Source organism: Geotrypetes seraphini, chromosome 7 (genome assembly GCF_902459505.1).
Source record: "Geotrypetes seraphini chromosome 7, aGeoSer1.1, whole genome shotgun sequence".
Taxonomy (NCBI): domain Eukaryota; kingdom Metazoa; phylum Chordata; class Amphibia; order Gymnophiona; family Dermophiidae; genus Geotrypetes; species Geotrypetes seraphini.
Genome location: NC_047090.1, coordinates 122,286,487 through 122,313,197, shown reverse-complemented (window position 1 = coordinate 122,313,197; position 26,711 = coordinate 122,286,487). Strand labels below are relative to the sequence as shown.

General features: G+C 45.5%; 1 protein-coding gene across 5 annotated transcripts in view; it reads right to left on the bottom strand.

Moving 5' to 3' along the window:
* The window catches only part of CCDC9B (coiled-coil domain containing 9B), a 229,332-nt gene that overhangs the window by 112,129 nt on the left and 90,492 nt on the right, over positions 1 to 26,711 (bottom strand). For all 5 annotated transcript variants that reach the window (XM_033951784.1, XM_033951783.1, XM_033951786.1 and 2 more), the window contains 2 exons: positions 25,392 to 25,535; positions 9,946 to 10,098 (listed from right to left, as the gene is read on the bottom strand). In XM_033951784.1, the coding sequence (XP_033807675.1) occupies positions 9,946 to 10,098; positions 25,392 to 25,535 (297 nt within the window). The remainder of the gene's footprint in view (positions 1 to 9,945; positions 10,099 to 25,391; positions 25,536 to 26,711) is intronic.

The following is a 26,711-nucleotide window of genomic DNA, read 5'->3' as shown; positions in this document are numbered from 1 at the left end:
ATTAGCACTTCTCGCATTGCTGCTGTTCTGGGTTTGCCTCGCCCAGCTACTCAAAAAGACATGCTTACTTTTCTTGGTATGATTGGTTACTGCCGCCAATGGATCCCTGATTGTTCCTTCTATGACCAGATTTTGAGACAGACCCTAGGTACTGAAATGACTGATCTTATCAGATGGACTAAAGAAATGTTGGATGATTTTGGACATTTGAAATGTGCTTTGGTTTCTAGCCCCGGCTTGGGTCTTCCTGATTATGACCAAATGTTTCATCTCTTTGCTCGTGACAATTGTAAGACTATGGCGGGCGTCCTGGCTCAGGATCATGGCGGTAAGTTACGCCCTGTTGCCTTTTTTTCTAAAGTTACCCCTGCTCAAGTTCAAGGCATGCCCGCCTGTTTAAGGGCCCTAGCTGCATGTGCTATGGTGGTAGAGATGGCTACTCCTCTAACCCTTGGTCACCCCACTACCCTTCATACTTCTCACGATGTCCAAGCCCTCCTTCGCAATATTCATACCCAGCATATGTCAGCTCAGCGCCTTAGTGGTTATGAGGTCATCCTCCTTTCTAATCCCAATCTCACCATCAGATATTCTGCCCCGACATACGGCCCCGCTCTACTTTTAAATGGTCTTTTGGGTCTTAAGGGTGAACAGGATGCGCTTCCTCCTGATCATTCCTGTGTCTCTCTGATATATCAAGACACTTCCCCTCGCCCTGATTTGTCCTCTCCCCCTCTCCCCGATGCTTTCTCCATTTTTGTTGATGGTTCTTGCTCACGTCCTAGTGACAACACCTTCCACACAGGATATGCTGTGGTTGAACTCCCTGATATCATCCATGAGTCCTTTTCCCTCCCCTATCCTTCGGCACAGGCTGCTGAACTCATTGCTCTTACTCGCGCCTGTCACCTTTTCTCTGGTAAACGCGTTAATATTTATACCGACTCTAAATATGCCTTTGGTGTTGTACACGACCATGGTGTTATCTGGCAGCGTCGCGGCTTTGTGGCTGCTGATGGTAAGCCTATTTCTCATTCTTCCCTTGTTTCGGATCTTCTCTCTGCTTTACTCCTGCCTGCTGCGGTTGCTATTCTTCATTGTTGTGCACACACTGGCCTTCAGACTGAAGTTGCCAGAGGTAATGCTCTGGCTGACCGCATTGCTAAACAAGCTGCTTTGGACCCCCCTCCTTCCTCTGTTCTCCTTCCTCTTCTTTCTCCTCCTGCTTTTCCCCCTTCTTCTCTTTTTTCCCAGCTTCAATCCTTTGTTACCCCCTCTGAACTTGATGCTTGGCAAATAGCTGGTGCCCAAAGCCGCCCTTCGGACGGACTTTGGTGCAAAGAGGGGAAACCCTGTATACCAGCCGCTAGTTCCCCCTTATTCATTGCCCAATATCATGGCATTGGTCATCGTAGTGCTCGCTCGACACTCCAGCTCCTTGCCAGTGATTTTTTCATTCTTGACCTTCGCTCCCTGATACAGACATATATAGCTCGATGTCTAACTTGTCTCCATGCTAATCCCAACATACCCCATAAAGCACCACACCAGCACCTTACTTACCCCACTTCTCCTTTTTCACACTTACAGATTGATTTTACTCATATTCCTCATGCCACTGGGACCCGCCAGGATTATGCTCTTGTTATTGTTGATATGTTTTCCCGATGGCCTGAAGTCTTTCCCACTACAAATGAAACTGCTCAGACTGTGGTGAACATTTTACTTCGTGAAATCATCCCTAGGTGGGGATGTCCCACACACATCAATTCAGATAATGGTCCTGCTTTCACTGCCAGAGTATGCAAAGCTTTAGCTACCGCACTCTGTATTGAGTGGAAATTTCATCTTCCATATCACCCACAGAGTTCTGGTATTGTCGAACGCATGAATAGGACTATTAAAGACAAAATCAGGAAAGCCACAGCTGGCACGTTTGTGAATTGGAAAAAATTCCTCCCTATTGTTTTAGCTGAAATCAGGATGCAGCCTCACTGCACCACTGGCTACTCTCCCTTTGAGATTCTCATGGGACGACCTTTCCCCGCCCCATGGGTAGACAGACCCTCCATAGTTGAGAGTAGTGATCTTCCTTTGATACAAGAAGAATATGTTCGGAAGCTCATTGAAACATTAGGGCATGTTGAAAGAACTGTGTCTTGCACTTCTCCTTTCTCTCCACAGACTCCTACCCATTCCTTCCAGCCTGGTGATGAAGTCATCATCCAGAAGCTTTTCAAGGATCGGAAGCAGACGGATTTCCCCTTTGGCCCTCCCACTACTGTGATCGCTGTGACCAGGACCGCTGTACTCACTGAGGAGTCTCCTGTTTGGATCCACGCAAGTCGCTTGAAGAGGGTTAACCTAAAACCTCAGAAGCAAGCCGTCTCTGCACAGATTTCACCCCCTTCAGAGGAACAACATGATGATCTCATCACAGCATTCCACCAACTTTATCTTTCTCCTCCTGGCAGTGCTGCTGCTAGTTTTCTTTCCTGTATGGATCATTTCTAACTGTGTCTACAGGGATGATGTGTCCTGGGTTCACGACACTTTCTGCCCATACCCATCTGTAAATGACACTCCAACAATGTACTCATCTGTAAACAGCACCCCCGGCACCTCTTTGCGACTAAGACGTCAAGCTGGACTACTCCCTCGCAAAGGCTGTCCTTCAATTGGAATTCAGAAAGATAGACAGTATACTACCTTTTGGTATAATTCCAGTAGTGTGCATGTTGCCATCTTCTCCTTTGAGTATTGTGACATTATGGACAGTTCATCAATTGATATCCCAAGGCTATGCCATTGGTCCTCAGAGATTCCTAAAACTAAAGATATATATATATGTGTTACTGACTCACGTTGGGGGGATAAGTGTGCATCCTGGGGAGCGGTAGGATGGAATACTGGCACTGACTGGGCTTATAGACCAGAAAGTGCTCTAAAAAAAGTGGATCAAAATGGTAAATCTTTGCTTACTCGTATGACCCTTCGTAAGATTGGAAACTGTTATAGGAGAAGGGCTCCTGAACAAATTATTAAGCTTTCTCTTACTATTGACAACCCTAGACCTACTGATGAAGGTATGTACGTTATGGGCATATGGTTTAAGGGTGGGTCTAGCTATCCGACCCATCAGTTTTTCTTACGGGATCTATCTACCTCCACTCATCCTCTCCCGCCATTTTGTGGGGGCCCCAAAAATACTAACCCACTGGCCCCTACATTCAATAAACTTACTGACATGATGGCTATTGCCAATCCCACTTTTGAAGATACTATGGCTGTTGAGGTAGGGTTTTCAGAACGTAACCTTTGGTTAGAATGGATGAAATTCACTGCTGATCAACATAATAAGAGTAATTGTTACATATGTGCTCAAGCTAGACCCCATCTAGGAACCGTACCTCTGGACCTCCCTCCTGGTATATAACCATGCTTTTTTGGGTTATTTACCAATATCTCCTCTAATTTTACCGATCCCCTTTGTGCGCTGTGGCGTTCTAAATATCCTTTGCTGCCAGGACAGAAAAAGCTTGACATAGCCCTGGTTATTGTTCTGTCTTGGATTATAGGTGTGCCCCATTGTTACAGCATCAGATTTTCACCCTAGGTGATATTTACTGGCTCTGTGGAGACTTTAGGCTCCGTGTTAAGCTACCCAGCCAGTGGATAGGCCAGTGTGCTTTAGCTAAGGTTATTATGCCTCTGCATATCCTTTCTGAAGGGCACCCTTCCTATTCACTTTCTTCCTCTCCTCTGTCTCGACAAAGACGTGATCTCCTTGGTAGTTTTGATCCGCATGTATATATAGATGCTATAGGGGTCCCAAGAGGGGTCCCAGATGAATTCAAGGCCCAAGACCAGGTTAAGGCTGGGTTTGAATTCCTTATTCCCTTATTACTATCAATAAGAATGTTGATTGGATTAATTACATTTATTATAATCAGCAACGCTTTGTGAATTACTCTAGAGATGCCTTGCAAGGTATTGCTGATCAGTTAGGCCCCACTTCTCAGATGGCTTTTCAAAATCGTATGGCCCTAGATATGATTTTAGCTGAGAAGGGGGGTGTTTGTAAAATTCTTCCCAGTACTTTATCGTATTGTACATTTATTCCTGATAATACAGGTCCTACAGGAAAAGTTACTATGGCCATTCAGAAATTAGCAGACCTCTCTGCTGAGCTCAAACGTAACTCTGGTTTATCTCATCCTTGGGACCAGTATTTTAGTTGGATGCAGGGCTGGGTAAAAGACCTTCTTATTGTTATAATCTCTATTATTATCTGCATTCTTGTCTCTTATGTAATTTTTCGACTGCTCATGCGCTGTGTTATTCGTATTACAGCTCCTAAAACCCCTCCTCGAGAGACATATTTGGAATATCTCTCCCTCCAAGTTCATGCTGTACATTTATGACGTCATTTACATGACGTAAGAGGAGATTGAAGGGACATGTCTTGTAGTTTTCCATAGAATGTGTTTTGAAGCTGTAAAAAAAAAAAACCAGGCCCTGTTTGTTTTTCCTTCTCTGTAATAATGTAAGGACCTCTATGTTTCAAAAGATGTGTGTTCTTATGCTATGTTTAATCCAGACATTGTTTGCCTTCTCTTGCCGAAATATTATAAGGCTATTCTATTATGTAGTTTTCCTTAAGTTGTGTTTGAAGTTGTAAATCCAGATTATTTGCCTTCTCCTGCTGATATACTACAAGGCCATTGTATATTTGAGAGATGTGTTTTCTTATTCTGTTGTAAAGTGAATCTAATTGTTTTTTAGCTGTATTTGTAAGAAAATTTAGATAAAGCTCTGCTGGTCAAAGCACCTCTAGACTTTGGTCTTAGATAAGTAAAGGATTTGTTATTTCTTTTAAAGTTGCATGTGATCTGTGTCCACATATGGTTTGCATTTACGTCATATGTTGACGACCCTTACCCATGTAAAATGTATAAAAGGAGGTACAGAATATTCAATAAAGTGGACATGTTTGAGAGATAATAGGTGTCTGTTTTCTCTTAGATATTGTCCCCGGATGCATCTGCTTGTCAAATGACAGAGTGTGTACGGCCATAATCGGGCCTTAACACCCCCCAATCCAGGAAGAACTGCACTGTCAAACAATGGATCAAAGAGGTCAGAATCAGCATCCAGATTCACCAAATCATGAGCAGGCAGAACAGCAGCCAATCAGGCAGAGGTGAGGACACACCACCCAAAAACATCCTGGGGAAAGGAGACTGCTCAGGAGAATACACTTTCTTTTTTTTTTTTTTTTAAACTCGGACTACAAAACCTCATGATTCTAGAGAAGGTACCCGGCTCCTGGGGCATAGATGATTAAATTCATGTGTCTTGGGCTGTGGAGGGCCGGTAACCAGGCTGACCAAATAACCAGCCATGCCAAGCCCCAAAAGTAATGAAGGCCGCCCTGCTAGGCTAGCTGAGAGTCTGATCACCTGCTTCTGTGGGGGACACTAAGCCTGTCGCTACAGCCCTCCCCCCCAAGCTGCACCATGTGACACAAAGACGCTCTAAAAGCACTACACTTGTGCAATCCTGGCATGAATTCACAAGAGGAGAATATAAGGACTCCATCCCAGTAGTTTTCCAGGTAAAAATCAAAGTTTTGAAGAAGCAAGAAGAAGAAGAAGAAAAAAAAAAGATTATTAAAAATCCAAGATGGACATTGGTACCAAATTCATACCAAACACACAATATTTTTCACACTTCAAGTCCAAAAATGGTGATTTTAGGATTTTTCAGAAGGGCAAACACAGGGGAACATGCAGAAACTCAGAAAACCTCACTTTGTAAAAACTTTCCCCGACGTTTCTCACAAGCTGTCAGCTCCTTGTACTGTGACCTTAAACACTGGGCTCCACCTGCTCAGTAGATGTAGAAGAATTCACTGCCACAATGCTGGGAATGCTTTCACAAAGCTGATCTTCGGGCTGCCAGTCAGATGCAACTGACTATGCCTCCATCCCAGCGGACAACTAGAAGCGCACCAGGATGGGCGGAGGCGCAAAAGCATAGCTGACACGCTGCAGAACACTGCAGAGTCCCTTAAGCATGCCAGGCTGCGCTTGACCCTTGATTTACAGAAGGTGAGACTACTTCAGGGATGGCCCTAAGCTCCAAGGAAAACTATGTAGGCTGGCTAACAGGTACCCAAAAAAAGGGATCGGCCTGTCAGCTACAGAGCTAAGTCTGAATTCTCAAGCAGGCAGAGCTCCAGAATTGCTTCAAACGCGAAATTAGCTGAAAAGGGGACATCGAATTTAAAACAATAAAATGTGGAGATCAGAACACACACAGCTGCAGACATGCTTGCAGAAGGAAAGACTGTAGAGGGCGCTAAACCAATCAGTGAAATACTACAGAGGCAAAAGTCCAGAGTGGATTCCTTCTGCAGAGAATATGAGTATGGGGAAATAGCCCTATTATCTAGAACAGGGGTGTCAAAGTCCCTCCTCGAGGGCTGCAATCCAGTCAGGTTTTCAGGATTTCCCCAGTGAATATGCATAAGATCTATTTGCATGCACTGCTTTCATTGTATGCTAATAGATCTCATGCATATTCATTGGGGAAATCCTGAAAACCCGACTGGATTGTGGCCCTCAAGGAGGGACTTTGACACCCCTGATCTAGAATGTCTCACCCTATTGCACTGGAAATACTTTTAAAACCAATAGGAGGAAATATTTTTTCACTCAGAGAATAGTTAAGTTCTGGAACGCATTGTCAGAGGTTGTGGTAAGAACGTATAGCGTAGCTGGTTTTAAGAAGCGTTTGAACAATTTCCTGGAGGAAAAGTCCATAGTCTGTTATTGAGAAAGACATGGGGCAAGCCTCTGCTTGCCCTGGATCAGTAGCATGGAATGTTATTACTCTTTGGGTTTTGGACAGGTACTAGTGACCTGGATTGGCCACCGGGCTAGACGGACCAGAACGGGCTACCGGGCTTGACTGGTCTGACCCAGTAAGGCTATTCTAATGCCTTCACTCTGCAGAGATGCAGCAGAGTAAAGACTTCTGGAGCAGGCCAACAGCATAAAGATCACTTCACTAAAGCTGTCGGCTGCCCAAAGTTTTTAAACTACAGCGGAGAAGGTAGTGAGGACAGGGGAGATTCATAAAAGCCATACCTGACTCTAGGGTGACTCGGATGGGGAGCTGGAAAGAGAGAGAGGCTGTGCAGGGGGGGGGGGGGTGGCTTAAGGGGCAAGATTAGCGGGAGGTAGTGGTGGGGAGGGGCACAGGTGAGGCAGGGATGGGACACGGGCAGGGCCAGATGACCTCTATTTTTGTCTTAGCAAATATGGTAACAATAATGACGGAAGAGTAGGGACAGGTGATTTTGAGTGGGTCATTTTGAAGGTGGGGAATGCAATCTGGAGAGATTACCCAGCAGAGGCAGTTTGAAAGGAGCAATTACCTAGGTGAAACTGTTTCTCCTACTGAAATGCATTGGGCATTTTGGAGGGGAGTTTATTCTTCTTTAATCTACTTTGGTTATTTTTTCATCGATTTTTCCCCAATGCCAAAATTTCATTCCATTTCATTTACATTTTCAGAGAGTTATTCCCGCTCATTCAAGAGACATTTCTTACCCTTATATTAAATTCTTTGCAACTTCAGTTTAGTTGGATTAGAAAGGGAAAAAAAACATGCTCTAGACCAGTGTTTTTCAACCTTTTTACACCTATGGACCAGCAGAAATAAAAGAATTGTTCTGTGGACCGGCGATTGAAGAACACGGGGCTAAGTGGTGGGCCAGAGCCCGCCCATCTCTACCCAATCTCCACCCCAGACCCCGCCCCCATAATAGTACTAATTGCACCTTGCACGTCCCATGCCTCATCTGGAAGCCTTCCCTCTGACGTTGCAACATCAGAGAGAAGGCTTCCGGTTCAGGCGCAGGATGCCTGTAGGAGCCACTGCTCGTGGCTTTGTGCACTGAATCAGTTAGGAAGAGGGAGCTGGCTCGAAGATAACGCTGCATTGATCGCATCATGGACCAGCGGTTGAAGAACACTGTTTTGGGTCTGATGCACATGCTGGCCGTGTGGATCGGCAGGAAATTTCTGTGGACCAGCAATGGTCCATGGACTGGTGATTGAAGAACACTGCTCTAGACCCCTGTGACTTCACTCCCATTTGAGCACCACCAACAGGTCAGATTTTCAGAACATCCTTAATGAGTACACGTGAGAGATCTGCATGTTTACTAACCACATTGTAAGCAATTCTCTCTGATGCATATTCATTAGGGATATCCTGAAAAACTAATTTGTCCATAACCCTAAAAGCTGGGAGTGAAGACAAATGCTCTGAAACAAGAAATCATGGTATGAAGCTCCAGAGTTTGAGTCATGATTAACTAAGAATACATATTTTTTTTCACAAAAACATATGGGGTGGTGGCTTTGGACAGCCTCCCAGTGGAATTACATTTATAATGTATGAAAAGATTTTTAAAATTTCAAAAATAGACTTAAGGGGCTATAACAGACATGGGCAACTCCGGTCCTTGAGGGCCGGAATCCAATCTGGTTTTCAGGATTTCTCCAATGAATATGCATGAGATCTATTTGCATGCACTGCTTTCAATGCATATTTATTGGAGAAATCCTGAAAACCAGATTGGCTTCCGGCCCTTGAGGACCGGAGTTGCCCATGTTTGAGCTATACCATACTATTTCAGACTTAAGTGCCACACACAAAAATTTTCAGTATGAGCTACGCAACTCCGTATAGAATAAAAATTAAACCAGATAAGAATATTATGATATACTTATTGATAATAATTCAACATGTTGGTACATATATATTTCATCTTTAATTAGCCAGAAAATAATTACCATATTTTTCAGACCATAAAATGCACTTTTTTCCCAAAAAAAGTAGGTGGAAAAATGTGTGCATCTTATGGAGCAAATACAATTTTTTTAAACACCCCCTCCCCCCGGTACCGTTTTTTGCCAGTGGTCCAGCGCGATCTATCTCACCCTGATCTATTTACCTCATTCCTACCCGTCACCCTCCATAATCACGTGCTTATCTTGTGCCTCCTTCTGCCCAGTTATCCAGCTCTCTGCACTTAACCAAGTCCTCACTTCCCCAAAGCCAACCAACAAGCCACAGTGCCGCATGCACAGATTCTCTCGCCCCGCCCACTCATCATTCATTGGAAAGCAAAGAAAAAAAACACAAGCCACCCTGCGTTCATTGGCCAGCAGCACGCACTGCATTTTTTCTCCCCATAGGCTCGCCCAGTAACCTTGTTGACTTGGGAGGGAAGGACAGGTCATGCGCGAGCTTGTAGGATTTGGTGAACCTAAGAGGCCGATGCTTAGAGAGCCAGGCCCAAAAGAGCATAACACAATAACAAAAATATATATATACAGTTTACAGCCATATTTAGCGCACACCTCAATATCTGCACACGGGATACAGTGTGAAAAGTCTCTGGCCAGAAGGCAGGGGTGTAGCCAGACAGCTGATCTAGTGCTGGCCCAAGATCAAACTGGGTGAGGCCAAAAAATTTAATCTCGTCTCGCTCCCTCCCAAAGTAAATATCTGTCCATCTTGCGCTGCTACTGCAGCATGAATCTGGCCTCCCTAAGGCAGCGCAGAACCTTCCAACTACAGCGTGTTGATGGTTCTGTAGTGACCTGCCCTCAAAGGAAGTTGCTGCTTTCTACTAAGCCACCAACTTACTCTGGGTGCTGGACATAGAGCTGCCTACCAAAAGATGCACCTATGTGTCGAGGAGGAAAAACCAGGAGAGAGAAAAAAAATTCTGAACCAAATTTTTTTCTTCTTGGGTTTTCCTCCTCTACAGGTGGGTGCGTCTTATGGTCCAAAAAATACGGTAAGAATTCTGAAGAAAAGAAAATACACACATCAAACTAATCGTGACTACAATGCACCCACCTTTGCCTTATTGTCCATGGAAATGGCAATCTGCATACGTCTCCCTCTGCCAAAGGTGAACAACTTATCTACATCTTCTTTAGTGAGAGCAGGGATTTCTTTTGAATTAGGAAGGCACTCTGAATTCCACTTCTCACTAACTGTTCTTTTACCCTAAAAATATATGAAACAAAATGGCTCTCAGTAAGAAATGTCATTTCCTGAGCCTAAATGGAAGATTAGGTTTCTATCTTCAATAATCTGTTAGCCCCTGTAGGATTCCATATGCTAGGTCAGTGGTCTCAAAGACGCGGCCCGGGGGCCACATGCGGCCCGCCAGGTACTATTTTGAGGCCCTCGGTATGTTTATCATAATCACAAAAGTAAAATAAAACAGTTTCTTGATCTTTTGTCTCTTTAGCTATAAATTACAATATTATTATTAAGACTTAGCCAAAAGGAAAGATTTATAAACTATAAAGAGTTTTACCTCATGCAAAATTATAATTTCTTTAATATGACATTAACTATTTTTGTCTGAGGCCCTCCAAGTACCTACAAATCCAAAATGTGGCCCTGCAAAGAGTTTGAGTTTGAGACCACTGTGCTAAGTGTTCAATCCCTTCCCACAATCCAGGAGTTGAAGAAATCCAAGCATTTTTCTGAACACGTGCTTCTCTCCCTCAGAGTGAGAGCTAGAGCCATCTCCAGTTGAGCCCCAAAGTCAAGCAACATATCTGAACAAATCAATGACAAGGGGGTACAGGGAAAAATCTCCAGGAACATAAATAATTTCTGAACTGGTTTGCTCTGCAAAACATGGAACAAATAATAAACAGGCACAAAGGCAACCCAGAAAAAACATTGATGAATAATGTAGAAGTAACCTGAGGTGTGCAACAACCACCCACATGACAGTCTTCAGTTAAGCATACTTATAGAAGTGGAAAACTTCCCACAGGATCCATCAACTGACTGGAGAGTCTTCAAGCCTGCAAGGAGAATAATTGAGGCAGAACCAAAAACAGCAGATTATTCTGAACAAGTGAGTGTATACAGAAAGGGCGGGTCATATGGAAAGAAGATTCTCAAAAGGTAGAAACCTACCGTATTTTCACGCAAATAACGCGCACCCGTATAAAACGCGCACACGGGTATAGCGCGCAGAAATCACGATGATATGTACAAAAACTTTGGTATACCGCGCTCACGGGTATACCGCGCATGCTGCCCGACGCTCCTTTCGCCCGCCCTGACTTTCCGTGCGCTGTCCCGACTCTCCGTTCACCCCCCCTGACTTCCGTGCACTGTCCCCCCTTGAAGGTCTGTCCCCATCCTGAAAGCCTGATGCCCCCCCCCGACGTCCGATACATCCCTCCCCCCCGAAGGACCGCCGACTCCCCAACAATATCGGGCCAGGAGGGAGCCCAAATCCTCCTGGCCACGGCGACCCCCTAACCCCACCCCGCACTACATTGCGGGCAGGAGGGATCCCAGGCCCTCCTGCCCTCGACGCAACCCCCCCCCCCCCCAACGACCGCCCCCCCCCCCCAAGAACCTCCGACCGCCCCCCAGCCGACCCGCGACCCCCCTGGCGACCCCCACGACCCCCCCCCCCCCCCTACCTTTGGTAGTTGGGCCAGAAGGGAGCCCAAACCCTCCTGGCCACGGCGACCCCCTAACCCCACCCCGCACTACATTACGGGCAGGAGGGATCCCAGGCCCTCCTGCCCTCGACGCAAACCCCCCCCCCCCCCCACGACCGCCCCCCCCCCCAAGAACCTCCGACCGCCCCCTCAGCCGACCCGCGACCCCCCTGGCGACCCCCCCGACCCCCCCACTCCCCTTCCCCGTACCTTTGGTAGTTGGCCGGACAGACGGGAGCCAAACCCGCCTGTCCGGCAGGCAGCCAACGAAGGAATGAGGCCGGATTGGCCCATCCATCCTAAAGCTCCGCCTACTGGTGGGGCCTAAGGCGCGTGGGCCAATCAGAATAGGCCCTGGAGCCTTAGGTCCCAACTGGGGGCGCGGCCTGAGGCACATGGTCTGGTTGGGCCCATGTGCCTCAGGCCGCGCCCCCAGGTGGGACCTAAGGCTCCAGGGCCTATTCTGATTGGCCCACGCGCCTTAGGCCCCACCAGTAGGCGGAGCTTTAGGATGGATGGGCCAATCCGGCCTCATTCCTTCGTTGGCTGCCTGCCGGACAGGCGGGTTTGGCTCCCGTCTGTCCGGCCAACTACCAAAGGTACGGGGAAGGGGGGTGGGGGGGTCGTGGGGGTCGCCAGGGGGGTCGCGGGTCGGCTGAGGGGGCGGTCGGAGGTTCTTGGGGGGGGCGGTCGTTGGGGGGGAGGGGGGTTTGCGTCGAGGGCAGGAGGGCCTGGGATCCCTCCTGCCCGTAATGTAGTGCGGGGTGGGGTTAGGGGGTCGCCGTGGCCAGGAGGGTTTGGGCTCCCTTCTGGCCCGATATTGTCGGGAAGTCGGCGGTCCTTCGGGGTGGGGGTGCGAGTGGTCCTGCCGGGGGGGGGGGGGGATGTATCGGACGTCGGGGAGTCGGCCGGGCAAGGGGGCTTGGGCTCCCTCTTGCTCCGATCGTGGATGCGGGTGCGGGTGGGAGCGCGTGCGAGCGGTCGTTCGGGGTGGGGGTGCGAGCGGTCTGGCCAGGAGGGTTTGGGCTCCCTTCTGGCCCGATATTGTCGGGAAGTCGGCGGTCCTTCGGGGTGGGGGTGCGAGTGGTCCTGCCGGGGGGGGATGTATCGGACGTCGGGGAGTCGGCCGGGCAAGAGGGCTTGGGCTCCCTCTTGCTCCGATCGTGGATGCGGGTGCGGGTGGGAGCGCGTGCGAGCGGTCGTTCGGGGTGGGGGTGCGAGCGGTCCTGCTGGGGGGGTGAATCGGGCGTCGGGCGGGGTGGGAACTATGTTTTAAAACTTTTGTATACCGCGCTCACGCATATAACGCGCGAGGGGTATGCGCGGTAGGTAAAAACTGAAAATACGGTAATCTTCCATTCTGTTAAGTCCCTTCCAAATTCCATACGTTAGGTGACGTACCAAAGCAATGGTAGAAGTTAGGGAGGGACACAACAGCTTGCTTAACACCAAGGTCCTAAAAATAACATCCGAAAGAGCCTCCAAATCCACGTGGTAAAACCGGGTAAAGGTATGAAGAGAGAACCAAGTAGTTGACCTGGAAATTTCATCTGGATGAATTGCTTGAGACTATGCCCACGATGCAGCCACACCTCAAGTTGAGTGGGCTTTGAGCAAAATCGGCATTTGCTTGCCGCAGGCGATGTAAGCTACAGAAATGGCCATTTGAATCCATCGAGCGATCAAGGACATGGATGCTGGCCGACCACGGCAAGGCGCAGCAGTCAGGACAAAAAGGTGATCAGACATCCTGAAATCATTAGTCCTCTCCAAATAGTTGAGCAAGACTCTCCAGACATCCAACTTAAGTAAGATCTGATTTCTGTGTTCCAATCCTGAGGTACGAAATGCAGGCAAACAAACCTCCTGGTTGACATGGAAGACTGATACCACCTTCGGCAGAAAGGAAAATACATCACAGAGGACAACTCCTGCGTTCTTAATATGGAGAAAGGGTTCCCTGCATGACAGAGCCTGAAGTTCTGATATACGCTATGCCGAGACAATAGTAACCAGAAAGAAAGTCTTGATCATTAGATCCAGAAGAGAAGCATCCTTCAGTGGTTTGAATGGGGCCTCTCCAAGGCCCTGCAGAATGATTTTAAGATTCCACGAAAGGAAAGGAAGACACAAGGGGAGGTCGCAAATGAATTACCCCTCTCATAAACATGGTCACATCTGGATGAGCAGTAAGCGAACTAGTGCCTCTACATGCTCTAAAACAGTGTTTTTCAACCATTTTACACCCGTGGATCGGCAGAAATAAAAGAATTATTTTGTGGACCGGCAAACTACTAGGTCTAAAATTTTAAAAACCCCGTTTTCGCGAGCTCGGTCCCCACAAACCATCTGATCCCATCTGCACAAGCCGCAGTTATGATTTTATATTGAATGTATTTTATTAAAGTATAAAAAGAAACAATATTCTGAACAATTGTGATTTTATAAATACAAATATACAGAGCACGGACCAACAAAACCCCGTCTCCCCTCCCCTTCACATATATCCCCTCACTATAAAAAAAACTGAACAAGCCAAATTATTATAGAATGCTACATAGAAATATCATGCTAACATAATATTGCAGTCCCCAGTTATGTCTCTAGCAGGATATATATTTCAAATCTGATATATTCTAATGACAAAATAGAAATAAAATTATTTTTTCTACCTTTTGATGTCTCTGGTTTCCGCTTTCATCTTCTTTTCACTCTTTTCCTTCCAGCGTCTGCCCTGTCTCTTCAATCCAGCATCTGCGCGTTCCATCCAATGTCTGACCTCTCCCCTTCCATATGTATCTGACTTCTTTCTATGCCCCTCTTCCCTGTCCATCCAGCCTGTGCCTCCTCTCTCCTTTTTACATCATTCATTCCAGCTTCACTGCCTTCTTCATTTTTATCTTTCCTACACCAGATCTAGCATCTTACCCCTCTCTCATTTCTCTGCTGACCCCCTTTTCCAGCATCAATGTCTCTCTACTTTCTCATTCCTCTCTTTCCCATTTGCCTCATCTGATCTCTCCATTCCAGCCTGACCCCCTTCCTCTCCTGTAATCTCCCTGCCAGCTGTTTCCTTCCTTATTTCTTTCTCCTTTCCCTCCTATCCCTCCTTCCTTTTTTCCTTCTCCCTTCCCTCCTCCCTCTATCCAACATTAACTCTCTTCCCTTTTCTTTCCCTCCTCCCCTCCCAGCAGCATCTCCCCTTCTAACTCCCTCCAAGTCTAGTAACAGCTCTCCCTTTATCCAGCAGCTTCCCAGCCTCCTACAGTGGCTTCCTCCCCTTCTAGTAGCTCTCAGTACTTGCCTGCAGGAAGTTGCCGGTAAATCACTGCCCTGGCAAGTAGGAGAGCTGGTGGGAGGGGAGACAGTCACTGTGAAGGCTCCCCAGGATCTTGCTCGCACATGCTGACCATCTCCCTCCACCTGCACCTGTATCTCTCTCCGTTCTACTTGCAACTTCCCCATGGCCCTCTTCAACAACTCGGCAGGGGCGGCAATCAAGACAGGCTGCCGATGTCGGGACCTTCACTCTCTGAGTCCCACCTATTTTGTTTCAACTTCCTGTTTCCTAACAGGCGAGACTCACAGAGGGAAGGCCCCGACATTGGCAGCCTGTCTTGATCGCCTGAGGCTGGGAGGAACAGCAGTCAGCAGGAATCACAGTCGGCAGGAAATTTAATTGCTGACTTGATCACGCCGGCCTTGCGCAGATCGGCAGAAATTTTCTGCGGACCGACACCGGTCCGTGGACCGGCGGTTGAAGAACAGTGCTCTAAAACATGAAAGGCATGAAACCTGAACTTTAAGGGACGTCACTGCTAAACCTTTTTCTAGGCCCGACTGAAGAAAAGCCAGGACCACCAAAATGGAAGTTTTCTCAGGCTCCACCTGATCCTTAGTACACCACTGTTGTAAAGTCTTCCAGGCTTTGGCATAAGAAGCCAAAGTAGAGGGTTTCTTCAATGCAAGAGAGTCAAGATAACTTCATCCGAATAACCATACTTCATCAAGACTGAGCACTTAAGAGCCATGCCATAAGACCAAAGTGCCATGGGTTCTCCATAGGCACCTGCCACCGGCCCCTGACTGAGAAGATAACAATGAAGAGGAAGCCGGAGTTACTTGTCCTGCTGAAGATGGGTGATGAGGCCAGTCTGGAGCTACTAGAATCATCAGGCAAGGATGCATTGCTATCCAGCAGATGACCCGACTGACTAGAAGCCACAGAAGAAACACATACAGGAACTTGTGAGCCACTCAGGGCTGAACCATGGCATCCAGCCCTAGGCTTTCACGATGTGTTCGTCAACTGAAAATATGCCTGGCCTTCAAGCTCTCTGCTGAAGCCATCAAGTCCATCTAGGGCTGACCTCAGCACTGTATGACCAGATAGAACGCATTCTGGGAGAGGGACCATTCTCCCGGGTCCAGGACCTCTCAGCTGAGAAAGTCAGCCTAAACATTGCTAACTCCGGGACTCCTCTAAAGGGCGCACATGCACTCAAGCCCAGAGGACCACCACCAAATAGGCTATCAGGGATCCCAGAACTTGCAGATAATGCCAGGCCATAGGAGCCAGACAAGTCCAGGAGAGCTTTGATCTGCACTTGAAGCTTCTGTCTGCCTGCCTTGGGAAGAAACACACGACCCTGTCTGGTGTCAAAAAGATGACACAAATACTCCAGGGAATAGGAGGGTGTCTCAAGTTGCTCTTGAAGTTAACAATCTTTCCCCAAAGTGCAAGTTTTGAGGCCAAAGGATAATGCTGCGAACTGGAAATGCTGTTGTAAAACATGAAAACGCAGAAACCTGCAATGCTCAGGGTAGATTGGAATAGAGGCAAGCCTCCATGAGATTCAAGGATGCTAGAAACTCCTGGAGAGACAGCAGCCATGACTGTGAACACTGTTTCTATGTGGAAATGAGGAATCCGCAAGAAGTGGTTGACCGACTTTAAATCCAGAACAGGTCTCCAATCCTCCGAGCCTTTCTTTGGTATGATGAAGTATAAGGAGTATCTGCCTAAGCCCGATTCGTGTTCCGAGACAGGTTCTATTGCTCTGATGTCTAAGAGACATTATATAGTAGCATGGACTCAGGATTCCTTTTCCGGCCGACCTGCTGGAGAGTCCAGAAACAAATCCAGAAGCAGGCAAAAGAAGTTTATCCTGTGCCCTTCCTGAATGATGTTTAACACACATTGATCTGACAAAACGCAGTCCATTCCTGATAAAACTGAGAAAGGCAGCCTCCGATATGAGGAATCACCACCTGACTACGGGCGTCATTGGTGCATTTTAGACACAGCTGCTGCTTGGGAACCTGAGACCTGAGGACGCCTGGAATTGGAACTGTTGTAACAAAGGCAGTAGCCCTGGGAATATCTCTGGGAGGAAGATCCCATGGAGCCCTGACGAAACCTGCGGGAGGAACAAAACTTACTACAATCACCTCCTGCCATCCGAGACCTGTTCACAGGGAGAGACTTAAGGCAGTGCTCGGCAATGCTGGTCATGAGGTCATCCAGACCTTTACCAAAAAGAAGCCGGCCCTTGAAAAGAAGTCTGCTCAAGGTAGCCTTCGAGGCAGCGTCCCCAGCCCAATGACAGATCCAAAGCATCCAGAACGCAGACACTACATAAGCAGAGACCTCACTAAGAACTCGAATAAGATCATAAAGGGCATTTGCCACATAATCCACACCATCCATTTACCAACAGAGAACAGGCATGTACCTCTGCAGAGGACGCACTGCACAATCTGCTATGACAGGCTCACACCGTAAAGGAAGCAGCTGCCGCTGCTTTGATACCCAAAGACGCCACTTCAGAAAGTGTTTTCAACATAATGTCCATCCTACAATCCTGAGAATGCAATCCTGATTATGATTTTTCAACATATGTACACCCTGCAATCCTGAGAATCACTCCCCCATCACTAAGGAGTGCTGTGCACCTAATAACCTGCACTACGGTGGAATCTACCTTAGGCCGTTCAAAAACTTGCTGAAAATCAGGAGCCAGTGGATAAAGTATAGACATAATTTTAGAAGGCCAGAAAGAGCTCTCTGAGGTATCCCACTGTTCCGTAACCAGCCCAAGAAGCTGTGGATGGGATGGAAAAAAGGAAGACGGCATATTAGAGCAGTCTATGACCAAAGCCTGAGAACTGAAAGGTAGAGAATTCAATCTGAGTTCTTTCAGAAGATCAGAAATAAAAAGACAGACAGAAGGGTCATCACCCAAATCCAGTCTTTCAGGGTGGCCGAGGTGACTAGTCCCGACAAGGGTATCAGTGGGATCCAACATAGAAGCAGTATCAGGAGGCAGATGGGCAAAATATTTTCCACAGTCACGGACCCAGGCTGGCTCCCCCAGTCCTGCATGGTTTGTTTGCAGAAATTGAAATTGGATGTTTCTAGCTCTCAGTATAAAGGGGAGGAGCATGTGTTGGATTTCTGCAACTCCCAGATTGCGGGTTGGGATTGAACATCTAGCATATGGAATCTGGAAGGGATGTAACAGAAGAGGGAATGACAACAGATATGGATGCTTTACAAGTTGTCAGGGTAGGACAAACAGCTTCAAGAAAGTGGGCTTTCAGCCTGGACTTGAAGACTACCTTTCCCTTACACTCATCCTTCAGTACCTTCTTCACCTGTCAGATTTTAGCCTCAGTCCATCTTCAGTGAAAGTTCACTTAATGACATGTCATGACACCATTTTCTAAACATATATATATCTAAACAGCTCCTTGTGAGAAAATTTATGAAAGTTCAAATGAACTTTAAGCCTCCTACTAGAAAACCACCACCAGCCTGGGACCTAAATTTAGTCCTCAAGCAGTTAAAGTTACCTTTTGAATCACTAAGTTTCTAGCTTGGAATACCTTATTTGTTTGCTATACTGTATTTTCATTGGGCAGAATCAGTGAATGTCATGTGCTAATGTACTATTTCCCTTATATACGACTTCTAGAAAGTAGGGTGATACTCAGGATTCTTCCAAAGTTTTTATCCACAAGTATTTCTGATTTTCACAATCAACCAATACTGTTACCAGTTTTTTATCCTCCATGCCAATGAGCAAGAGCAGAAACCTCACAGACAGCAAAGAACGCTACAGATTTACTTGGAGAGAACTCACTTGACTAAAAAGACATCCCTTTTTTCTGTCCTTTGATAAGTGTTATCCATATGGATTTCTGACAGCATAACATTCTGTTCTCTGTAGACAGAAAGATCCTACAGCCATGCATTCCTGCACATCTCAAGTTGAAGCATGATTTAGAAACAATGGTTACTGAGAGCTACATGGGAACACCTTCTTGGGCTCATAAAGTTGTCAGAGTTCACATAGCTATCCCCAACTTGGCAACATTATGCAATGATATCTGTGTGGATGTAGGATACTGCTGTCCATGAAGACCCGTTACAGGTATGCCACAATTTTTTTACAATTGAAGTATAAACATTAATCCTGCTATACTTATAAAGCAAACTCTTCATAGGTTTGAAATTGTTTGAAGTTCATAGAAGGGCTATCTTTACAAATGTAAAGGGATATTTACCTAAGATAACAGTTTAGTCAATCATTGGATATTTTAAATCTTCCATATTGTACAGAACCTTGAAAGAGTATATGCATTCCAGTACATCAGTTGTCAGCAAAACAAAGATACTTACCTATAGCAAGTGTTCTCAAAGGATAAAAGACATATTCTCACATGTAGGTAACATCATCCACAGAACCCGATATGGACACTACCAAGTGCACTTCCACTTTAAATCTTTCGGCAATGCCCATACCACACATATACCCATGTCTTACTGTCTGACGGCTCACAGGGCCATCAGTAATAAAGCTAAGCAGCCAACTAGAAGGTGGTCAGGTTGTGAGAATATATGCCTACTGTCCTCAAACACCACCTGCTATAGGTAAGTATCTATGCTTTCCCCGAGGACAAGGCGGCATAATATTCTCATATGTGCTGGGAAAGCGGATCGAGATCCTGTGACCACTGAAAGGACAGGGACCACTGAAGGATCCATAGGTGAAATCTGGCAAAAGAAGTCACGTGAACTGTAGAGGCCATGTGACCTAGGAGAACCATCAGGTGCCTCGCTGAAATTGGAGAGAGGGAGGGATACATTACATTACATTACAGATTTCTATTCCGCCATTACCTTTCAGTTCAAAGTGTATTACAAAAAGAGTTATGGAAGAAGGGTTACAAAGTTAGATCAGAGATCGTTTCCAAGAGAGGGTTAAGTAGGATCAGGGGTTAGGGAGGGGATGGTAAGAAGGAGATATTCGTGGTATTAAGCTTTATTCAGGGATTTCTTGAATAATATAGTTTTTATTTCCTTTCTGAACATCTTGTAGTCTGGGGTTGTTATCAATAGGTTGGAGATTTGGTTATCTATTTTTGCTGCTTGAGTGGCTAGTAGGCCGTCGTATAGTTTTTTCCGTTTTACTTCTTTGATTGGGGGGTAAGTGAATGGGGTGTGTGTTTTCTATGCTTGGTAGAGGTAGTTTGGATGAGGCAGTTGTTTAGGTAGATTGGGCTGTCTCCGTTTATAGTTTTAAATAGTATACAGAAGAATTTAAATTGTATTTTTTCCTGGATTGGAAGCCAATGTGAATTGATGTATGCCTCAGTAATGTGGTCATGTTTCTTCAATGAATAGACGATTCTCAGAGCTGTATTTTGAATTGTTTGTAGTTGTTTAATCATTATTGCAGGGGAGGTACAGGATGTTGCAGTAGTCCAGAATACTTAGGATTAGAGATTGTACTAGGATCTGAAATTGTGTTCTTTCGAAGAATTTTCGGACTTGTCTAAGGTTTCTCATAACTGCGAAAGATTTCTGTATTGTTTTGTTTATTTGTGGTTGCATGGTGCAGGCTCTGTCAATAGTCATACCTAGTAGTTTTAGGGTGGTTTGCATAGGGTAATTGATAGAGTTGATTTCTAAGTTGGTTGTGGTTGGGACTTTGTTATTTTCTAGGAGGATGAATTTAGTTTTGTCTGGGTTGAGTTTCAGTTTGTGGTCTTCCATCCAAGTCGTAACTGTAACTAGAGTTCGGTGTAGTGTGTCTGTCACTGAGGGCTTTGGTTGGTCAAAAGGTATGAGGATGGTGATGTCATCAGCATAGCTATAAGAAGTTAGGCCTTGTTTGTTCAGGTAAACATCGAGAGAGGCTGTATATAGGTTGAAGAGAGTAGAGGATAGTAGGGATCCTTGTGGTAAGCCGCAGGGGTTGGACCAAGTTTGGATTTTTCTTTGTCTGATTTTACTTTGTATGTTCTGGATTTTAAGAAACCTTCAAACTATGAGTATACTTTATCTGAGATGCCTATTGAGTCCAAGATTTGCAATAGGATGTTATGGTCTACTAAATCAAATGCCGCCATCAGATCCAGCTATATGAGCAGCATTTTTTTCCAATGCTGAGGTGTTGTCTTGCTGTGTCGATAAGGGAGCCTAGTAGTGACTATGTGCTGAAGTTAGTTCTGAAGCCGGATTGCGTGGGATGGAGTAAGTTATGGTCTTCGAGATAGTTGGTGAGGAGTTTGGCTATTAGACCTTCTGTTAGTTTGATATATAGAGGTATTGAGGCGATTGGTCTGTAGTTAGATGGGTGGTCTGTTGGTCCTTTTGGGTCTTTTAGAATTGGGGTGATGATGATTTCGCTGAGGTCAGTCGGGAAAATGCCGTCTGTGAGCATGGTTTGTATCCTGATGACAAAGCTGTATCAAAGCATCTAGATGTTGTTGAGGAAGGAACGCCCCAAGTTGAACAGTATCTAGAATGGCTCCGATAAACTGAAGAGTCTGAGAAGGCTGCAACTGAGATTTGGAGGAAGTTGATTTCGAATACCAAATTTTGCAGGAACAATATAGTCTGTTGTGCCACTACATTAACACCTTGAGACGAGGGATGTTTGATGAACCAATCGTCCAGATAGGGAAAAACTTGTAAACCGTGAGTTCGCAAGGCTGCTACCGCCACCACCACCAGGCACTTGGTGAAAACTCGTGGAGATGATGCGAGACCGAAAGGCAGAACCTTGTATTGGTAATGATGATTTCCCACCCGAAATCTGAGAAACTTGCGAAAGGCTGGGTGAATGGGAATGCGAGTGTAAGCCTCCTTGAGATCCAGAGAGCATAACCAATCATTTTGATCCAGCAGGGGATACAGCAATGCTAGAGAAAGCATCCAAAATTTTTCCTTGACAAGAAATTTGTTCAGAGCTCTGAGGTCCAATATCGGGCAAAGACCTCCCGTCTTCTTTGGAACGAGGAAATACCAGGAATAAAATCCCGTCCAAAGGAACCTTCTTGATGGCATTGAGAATGAGCAAAGATTCGACTTCCTGGAGAAGAAGAGGACTGTAATGGGTTGGAAGGAAACTCTTGGATGATGATCTGGAGGAATTTTGAGAAAATGAAGAGAACCCAGAGATCAGAGGTGATGAGCTGCCAATGATTATGGTAATGTTGAAGATGACCTCCAATGGGAAGAGGAAGAGACAAAGTTAACAGTGATTGAAATTATGCTCTCGAGCAGTCAGTCAAAAAGGTTGATTTGACTTAGGAATAGCAGAGCTCAGAAGCTTCTGAGGATGCTGTTGATGCTGTTTTTTTCTCCTGTGACCTGGCAAGAGGAGTAGACTTTGGTGTATAACGCCTCTGATATGAAGAAGAGGGCTTGAAAAATTTAGAGGCAGAGGATTTAGCCTTAGGCCTGAGTAGCGAATTGAAAGATTTTTCATGCTCTGAAAGTTTCTGACACATTCTGGATAGTGTCCCCAAAAAGCTCATCTCCAAGGCAGGGAATATTAGCTAAGCGATCCTGGGGGTTAACGTCTTATCCTGCTACCCGTAGCCATGCAAGCCTCCTCATGGCTACAGATATTACTGAAACTCAAGAGGACAGCTCAAAGGCATCATACAAGGATCGTACCATATGTTGTCTGAGTTGAATGAGAGTATGAAACACTAGTTTTTTAGCCTGTTACATTAACGGATGCTAGAATAGATGTGTAGACTTAGGCTTTTCTTTCTGTCTCTCTCCCGGCCCCCAGTTTTTCTGTCTTTTTGTCTCTCTCCCTGCCCCCTGTTTTTCTGTCTTTTTGTCTCTCTCCCTGTCCGCTGTCTCTTTCTTTCTCTTTCCTTGCCTGCTGTCTCTTTCTTTCATTTTGTCTCTCTCCCTGCCCCCTGTCTTTCTGCGTGTCTGTCTTTCTTTCTTTCTGTCTCTCTCCCTGGCCCGCTGTCTGTCTGACTCTCTCCCTAGCCCGCTGTCTGTCTGACTCTCTCCCTGCCCGCTGTCTGTCTGTCTGTCTTTTTCTGTCTCTCTCCCTGCCCCGTCTTTCTGTGTCTGTCTTTCTTTCTTGTGTGCTGAGACACTTCAGCTGCAGCCCCCTTCTCCCACCTACCCTTAAATCACTCCTTTTGCCTCCTGCTAGTCGCTTCCACCCTCCCCAGCCTGAACAACCACCAACCACAGTACGGATGCTGAGCGTCGGTATGCCTGCTTCCCTGTTATAGTTCCATGCTTCCACATGCGAAGTAGGAGCCAGCGTCGCCAAGGGAAGGCGATGGGGAAACCACCACTGGCTCCTTCTACTGCACATGTGTGGCACGCCAGCACGGCGGCACAGAGTTTGAAGTGTGCATGCACGCTAAGGGTTTTATTATTATGGATGTGTTGATACTCTGACTTCCTGTGGGATAGAAGATACTTGAAAAGTTTGGCATTTGTTTTACCCAATATTTGAGATAACAGGTGAAATAAAACTGATGACTATTAGCCATCATGGAATTCTGGTAGAGATGTCTCCCAAAGCTATCCATTGTGCGACCTTCTCACCCTGGAGGAACAGTAGCATAGTCTTTAGATGGGGCAGATTTTTTAAGAGTGGATTTCACAACGAGAGACTGATGTGAGAGTTGCTGTTTATCAAAACCAGGGATGGGAATGATTTTATACTAGGAATCAAGCTTTCGAGGAGGAGCAGCCAGAACAGAGTAAGGAGATTCCCAATATTTTTCAGAGAGTTTCCTTTAAAATGCCATGTAATGAAAGCTTGAGAAACTCCTTAGGAGGATGTTTGTAGTCCAGTTTCCATAAACTCTGCTGATTATTTGGAGTCTGCTTCTAATTTTACATCCAGTACCGATGAGGCAGTGGTGGTACCTTCATCTTACATGGGGCGACGCTCAGACTGGACCGATACCAGAGGAGCCATGGGGGTTACCAGTTGGAACATATTCCCAAACTCCAATTGAAAGAGAGCATCGAGCTTCTCTTTAAAAGCCTGCATCGATACCTGTGGCATAGACACCAGTATCAATGGTACCGCAGCTCGCTCCAGAGAGGATGACATAGATGAAGATACACCCTTCGAGGTTGAAGTGAGCCGCATTAATGGACTCTGCTTGGCCGGTACGACTAGACTCAATACCTTAACAGCCTGGGACCCAGTCTGGGAAGCTGGTGGATAGCTAGCTTACCTGACAAAACTATAGCCTGCGACACCGACATGGAAGCTGGTACCTCAGACGATGGTGATGCCTTCGATGTTGATGGCTTGGTGGTGTCGATGATACCTGTGATGTATCCATGGTACCGAAGAGAAGTCTTTGTTGTAAAAGGTGATTCTTAATTGTGCGTTCTGCAAGGTCGAACAGCGCGTACAAGACTCCACGCAATGGTCCGAGCCCAGGCACTGGATACACCACTTGTGTGGATCAGTTAGAGAAAGTGCGCTGGCTCCTTCCGCACTTCTTGAAGCCAGTTAATGGGTGGGACATGGGAGGGGAAACCACCTCAGTCAAATCAAACCCCAAAGGTGGAGGCAGAGTCAAAGGCCCCACTGTCAAGAAAGGCTGCGGCAAAAATTTAAAGGAAAAAAAAAATAAAAATTTATTTTTTGAGAAAAAGAAAGAAGAAAATCAGTAAAACACGCAAGCAGGAAGGCAAAAACAAAAAATGGAGACCATTTCACACACGACTTTGTATGTCCACGGAAAACTGAGAACCAAGAAGCTGCGCGCTGTCAGGCAGGAAAGCACTTGCGCATGCGCGGTGCGGTCGGTCGTGAACTTTCTAAAGTTCTTAAAATGGCGATGCACTTGGGACCAGGGCTCCGTGGATGACGTCACCCACATGTGAGAGTATGCTGCCTGCTTGTCCTGGGATAAATACATAATTCACTGGCATACTGGGACAGACCAAAAGTTCATTAAGCCAAGTATTTGGTTTCCAACAATGGTCAATGCAGGTTATAAGTCCCTGGTAAGATCCCAAAAAGTAACATTTCATGCTATTTACCCCAACAATATTTCCTACCCCAATTGTCCTATTTGTTTGATTAGATTGTAAGCTCTGTCAAGTAGAGACTCTCTTACATGGTTAATGTAATGTACAGCGCTGCGTAAATGCATCTGGCAGTGCTATAGAAATGATAATAGAAAATTTTCCAAAGTCCACTTTAAATACTGCAATTGTTAATGGACTTTTTTTTTTTAGGAACCTGTTCAAACTTTTTTTTAAACCCCACTTCACTAGCTGCTTTTACCACATTCTCCAACAAATTCCACAGCTTAATTACATGCTGAATGAAAACCTATTTTCTACAATTTGTCTTAAGTAGATTATTTAGTCACTTCATCTCATGCATAGTCATTATAGATATTCTGGAAACCAAAATGACTAGGAGGTACCACAGGAATGGTTTGAGAAACTGACAATTCATAACTCTAATCTAAGTGTTTAAGTTCCCGCACTGTATCATCTAGAAACAGACTCACATTGTCCATTGTAACAGCCAACTGTATTTTCTTGCCCATCTGCATTTGATCTATTTCAACTTCTTCCTCTGCCTCAATGTCAAGTGGGAACCCTGGGACCGGCAGGCAGTTGCTTACCCATTTTTCACTCACAATTCTTTTCTCCTGTGAAGATATAATATCAAACAGCATGCTGAGCACTCGATGCACAGCACTGAATCATTAAGTACATAAACTATTGAAATAGAATACAAGGCCAAACAAGAATAATCTATGGTAGTGGTCTTCGTTAATTTTTAAGTGAGAGCTGTTTTGGGTCCAAAAGGGCTGAAGAAGAACAGACAAGTATTTGGGGCCATGATGCCAATAACACTTCTCTTGGCCTTGGTCACACAATGCAGAACAGATGAACCCTATGCAAATACAGTACCAAAATCTAAAAGTAACTAATATACACAAATGAAACCCAATCTGCCAGACTCTGCAAGCAGTCTACCAGAGAAACAGAAATGCATTTCTTCCTGATCAGAACAAAATATAAATAGCAGATGCAATTCTCAAAACTGACATAATTGTTGGGTAGGGTGGGGGGAGGGGTATTGATTTGTTTGAGTTTTGCAAAAATATTAAGTGATGTTTAAAGTGTAAAATGTTTTTTATATTGTTTTCACTTGTTGAAAGTGTTAAAAATGAATAAAGATTTACAAAAAAAACCTGACATATTTCAATCACTGAATTGAAAATAAAATCATTTTTTCTACCTTTGTCTGGTGATTTTATTTTTCTACTTTTCCCAATCTCTGGCTATACTTCCTTCTGTCTGTGCTCTTAACTCTGTTTCCAGGGCCTTCTTATCCATTTGCTGTTTTTCTCTCCTACATCCATCTTTAGTACAAGAGAATGGGTTCAACAAAAAATCTCGCCCACAACAAAAAGGTGAATTTTTGTTTGTTGAGACGAATATTGGGAGGTTGTGGATGTTGTTCTGCGAGTGTTGTGTTTTGGGGGGTTTTGGTAGCCTCTGTGATTGATTCACAGAAGGCACTGATGGCACTTTAAATTTAGGGATGTAACGTTTTAGTCATGACGTAACCTTCATTATTTAAACTCTCATGGAATCAGAGTATGATTTTTAATTAGGCTACAATCCAGTGCATTGCTCAACTGTCAGTTGGGGGGGTGTTTATACTTCCCCTTCCCTTTTTTACATCATGTTTTTGAATGCCAATGGTGTCTGGTCTGGCGTTTGTTGAGATGGGTGTTACATGGTGGAGGTATATGAGCACACGTGCGTGTTGTGTGCGAGCACGTGTGCGTATGTGAGAGAATGTATGTTTTTGT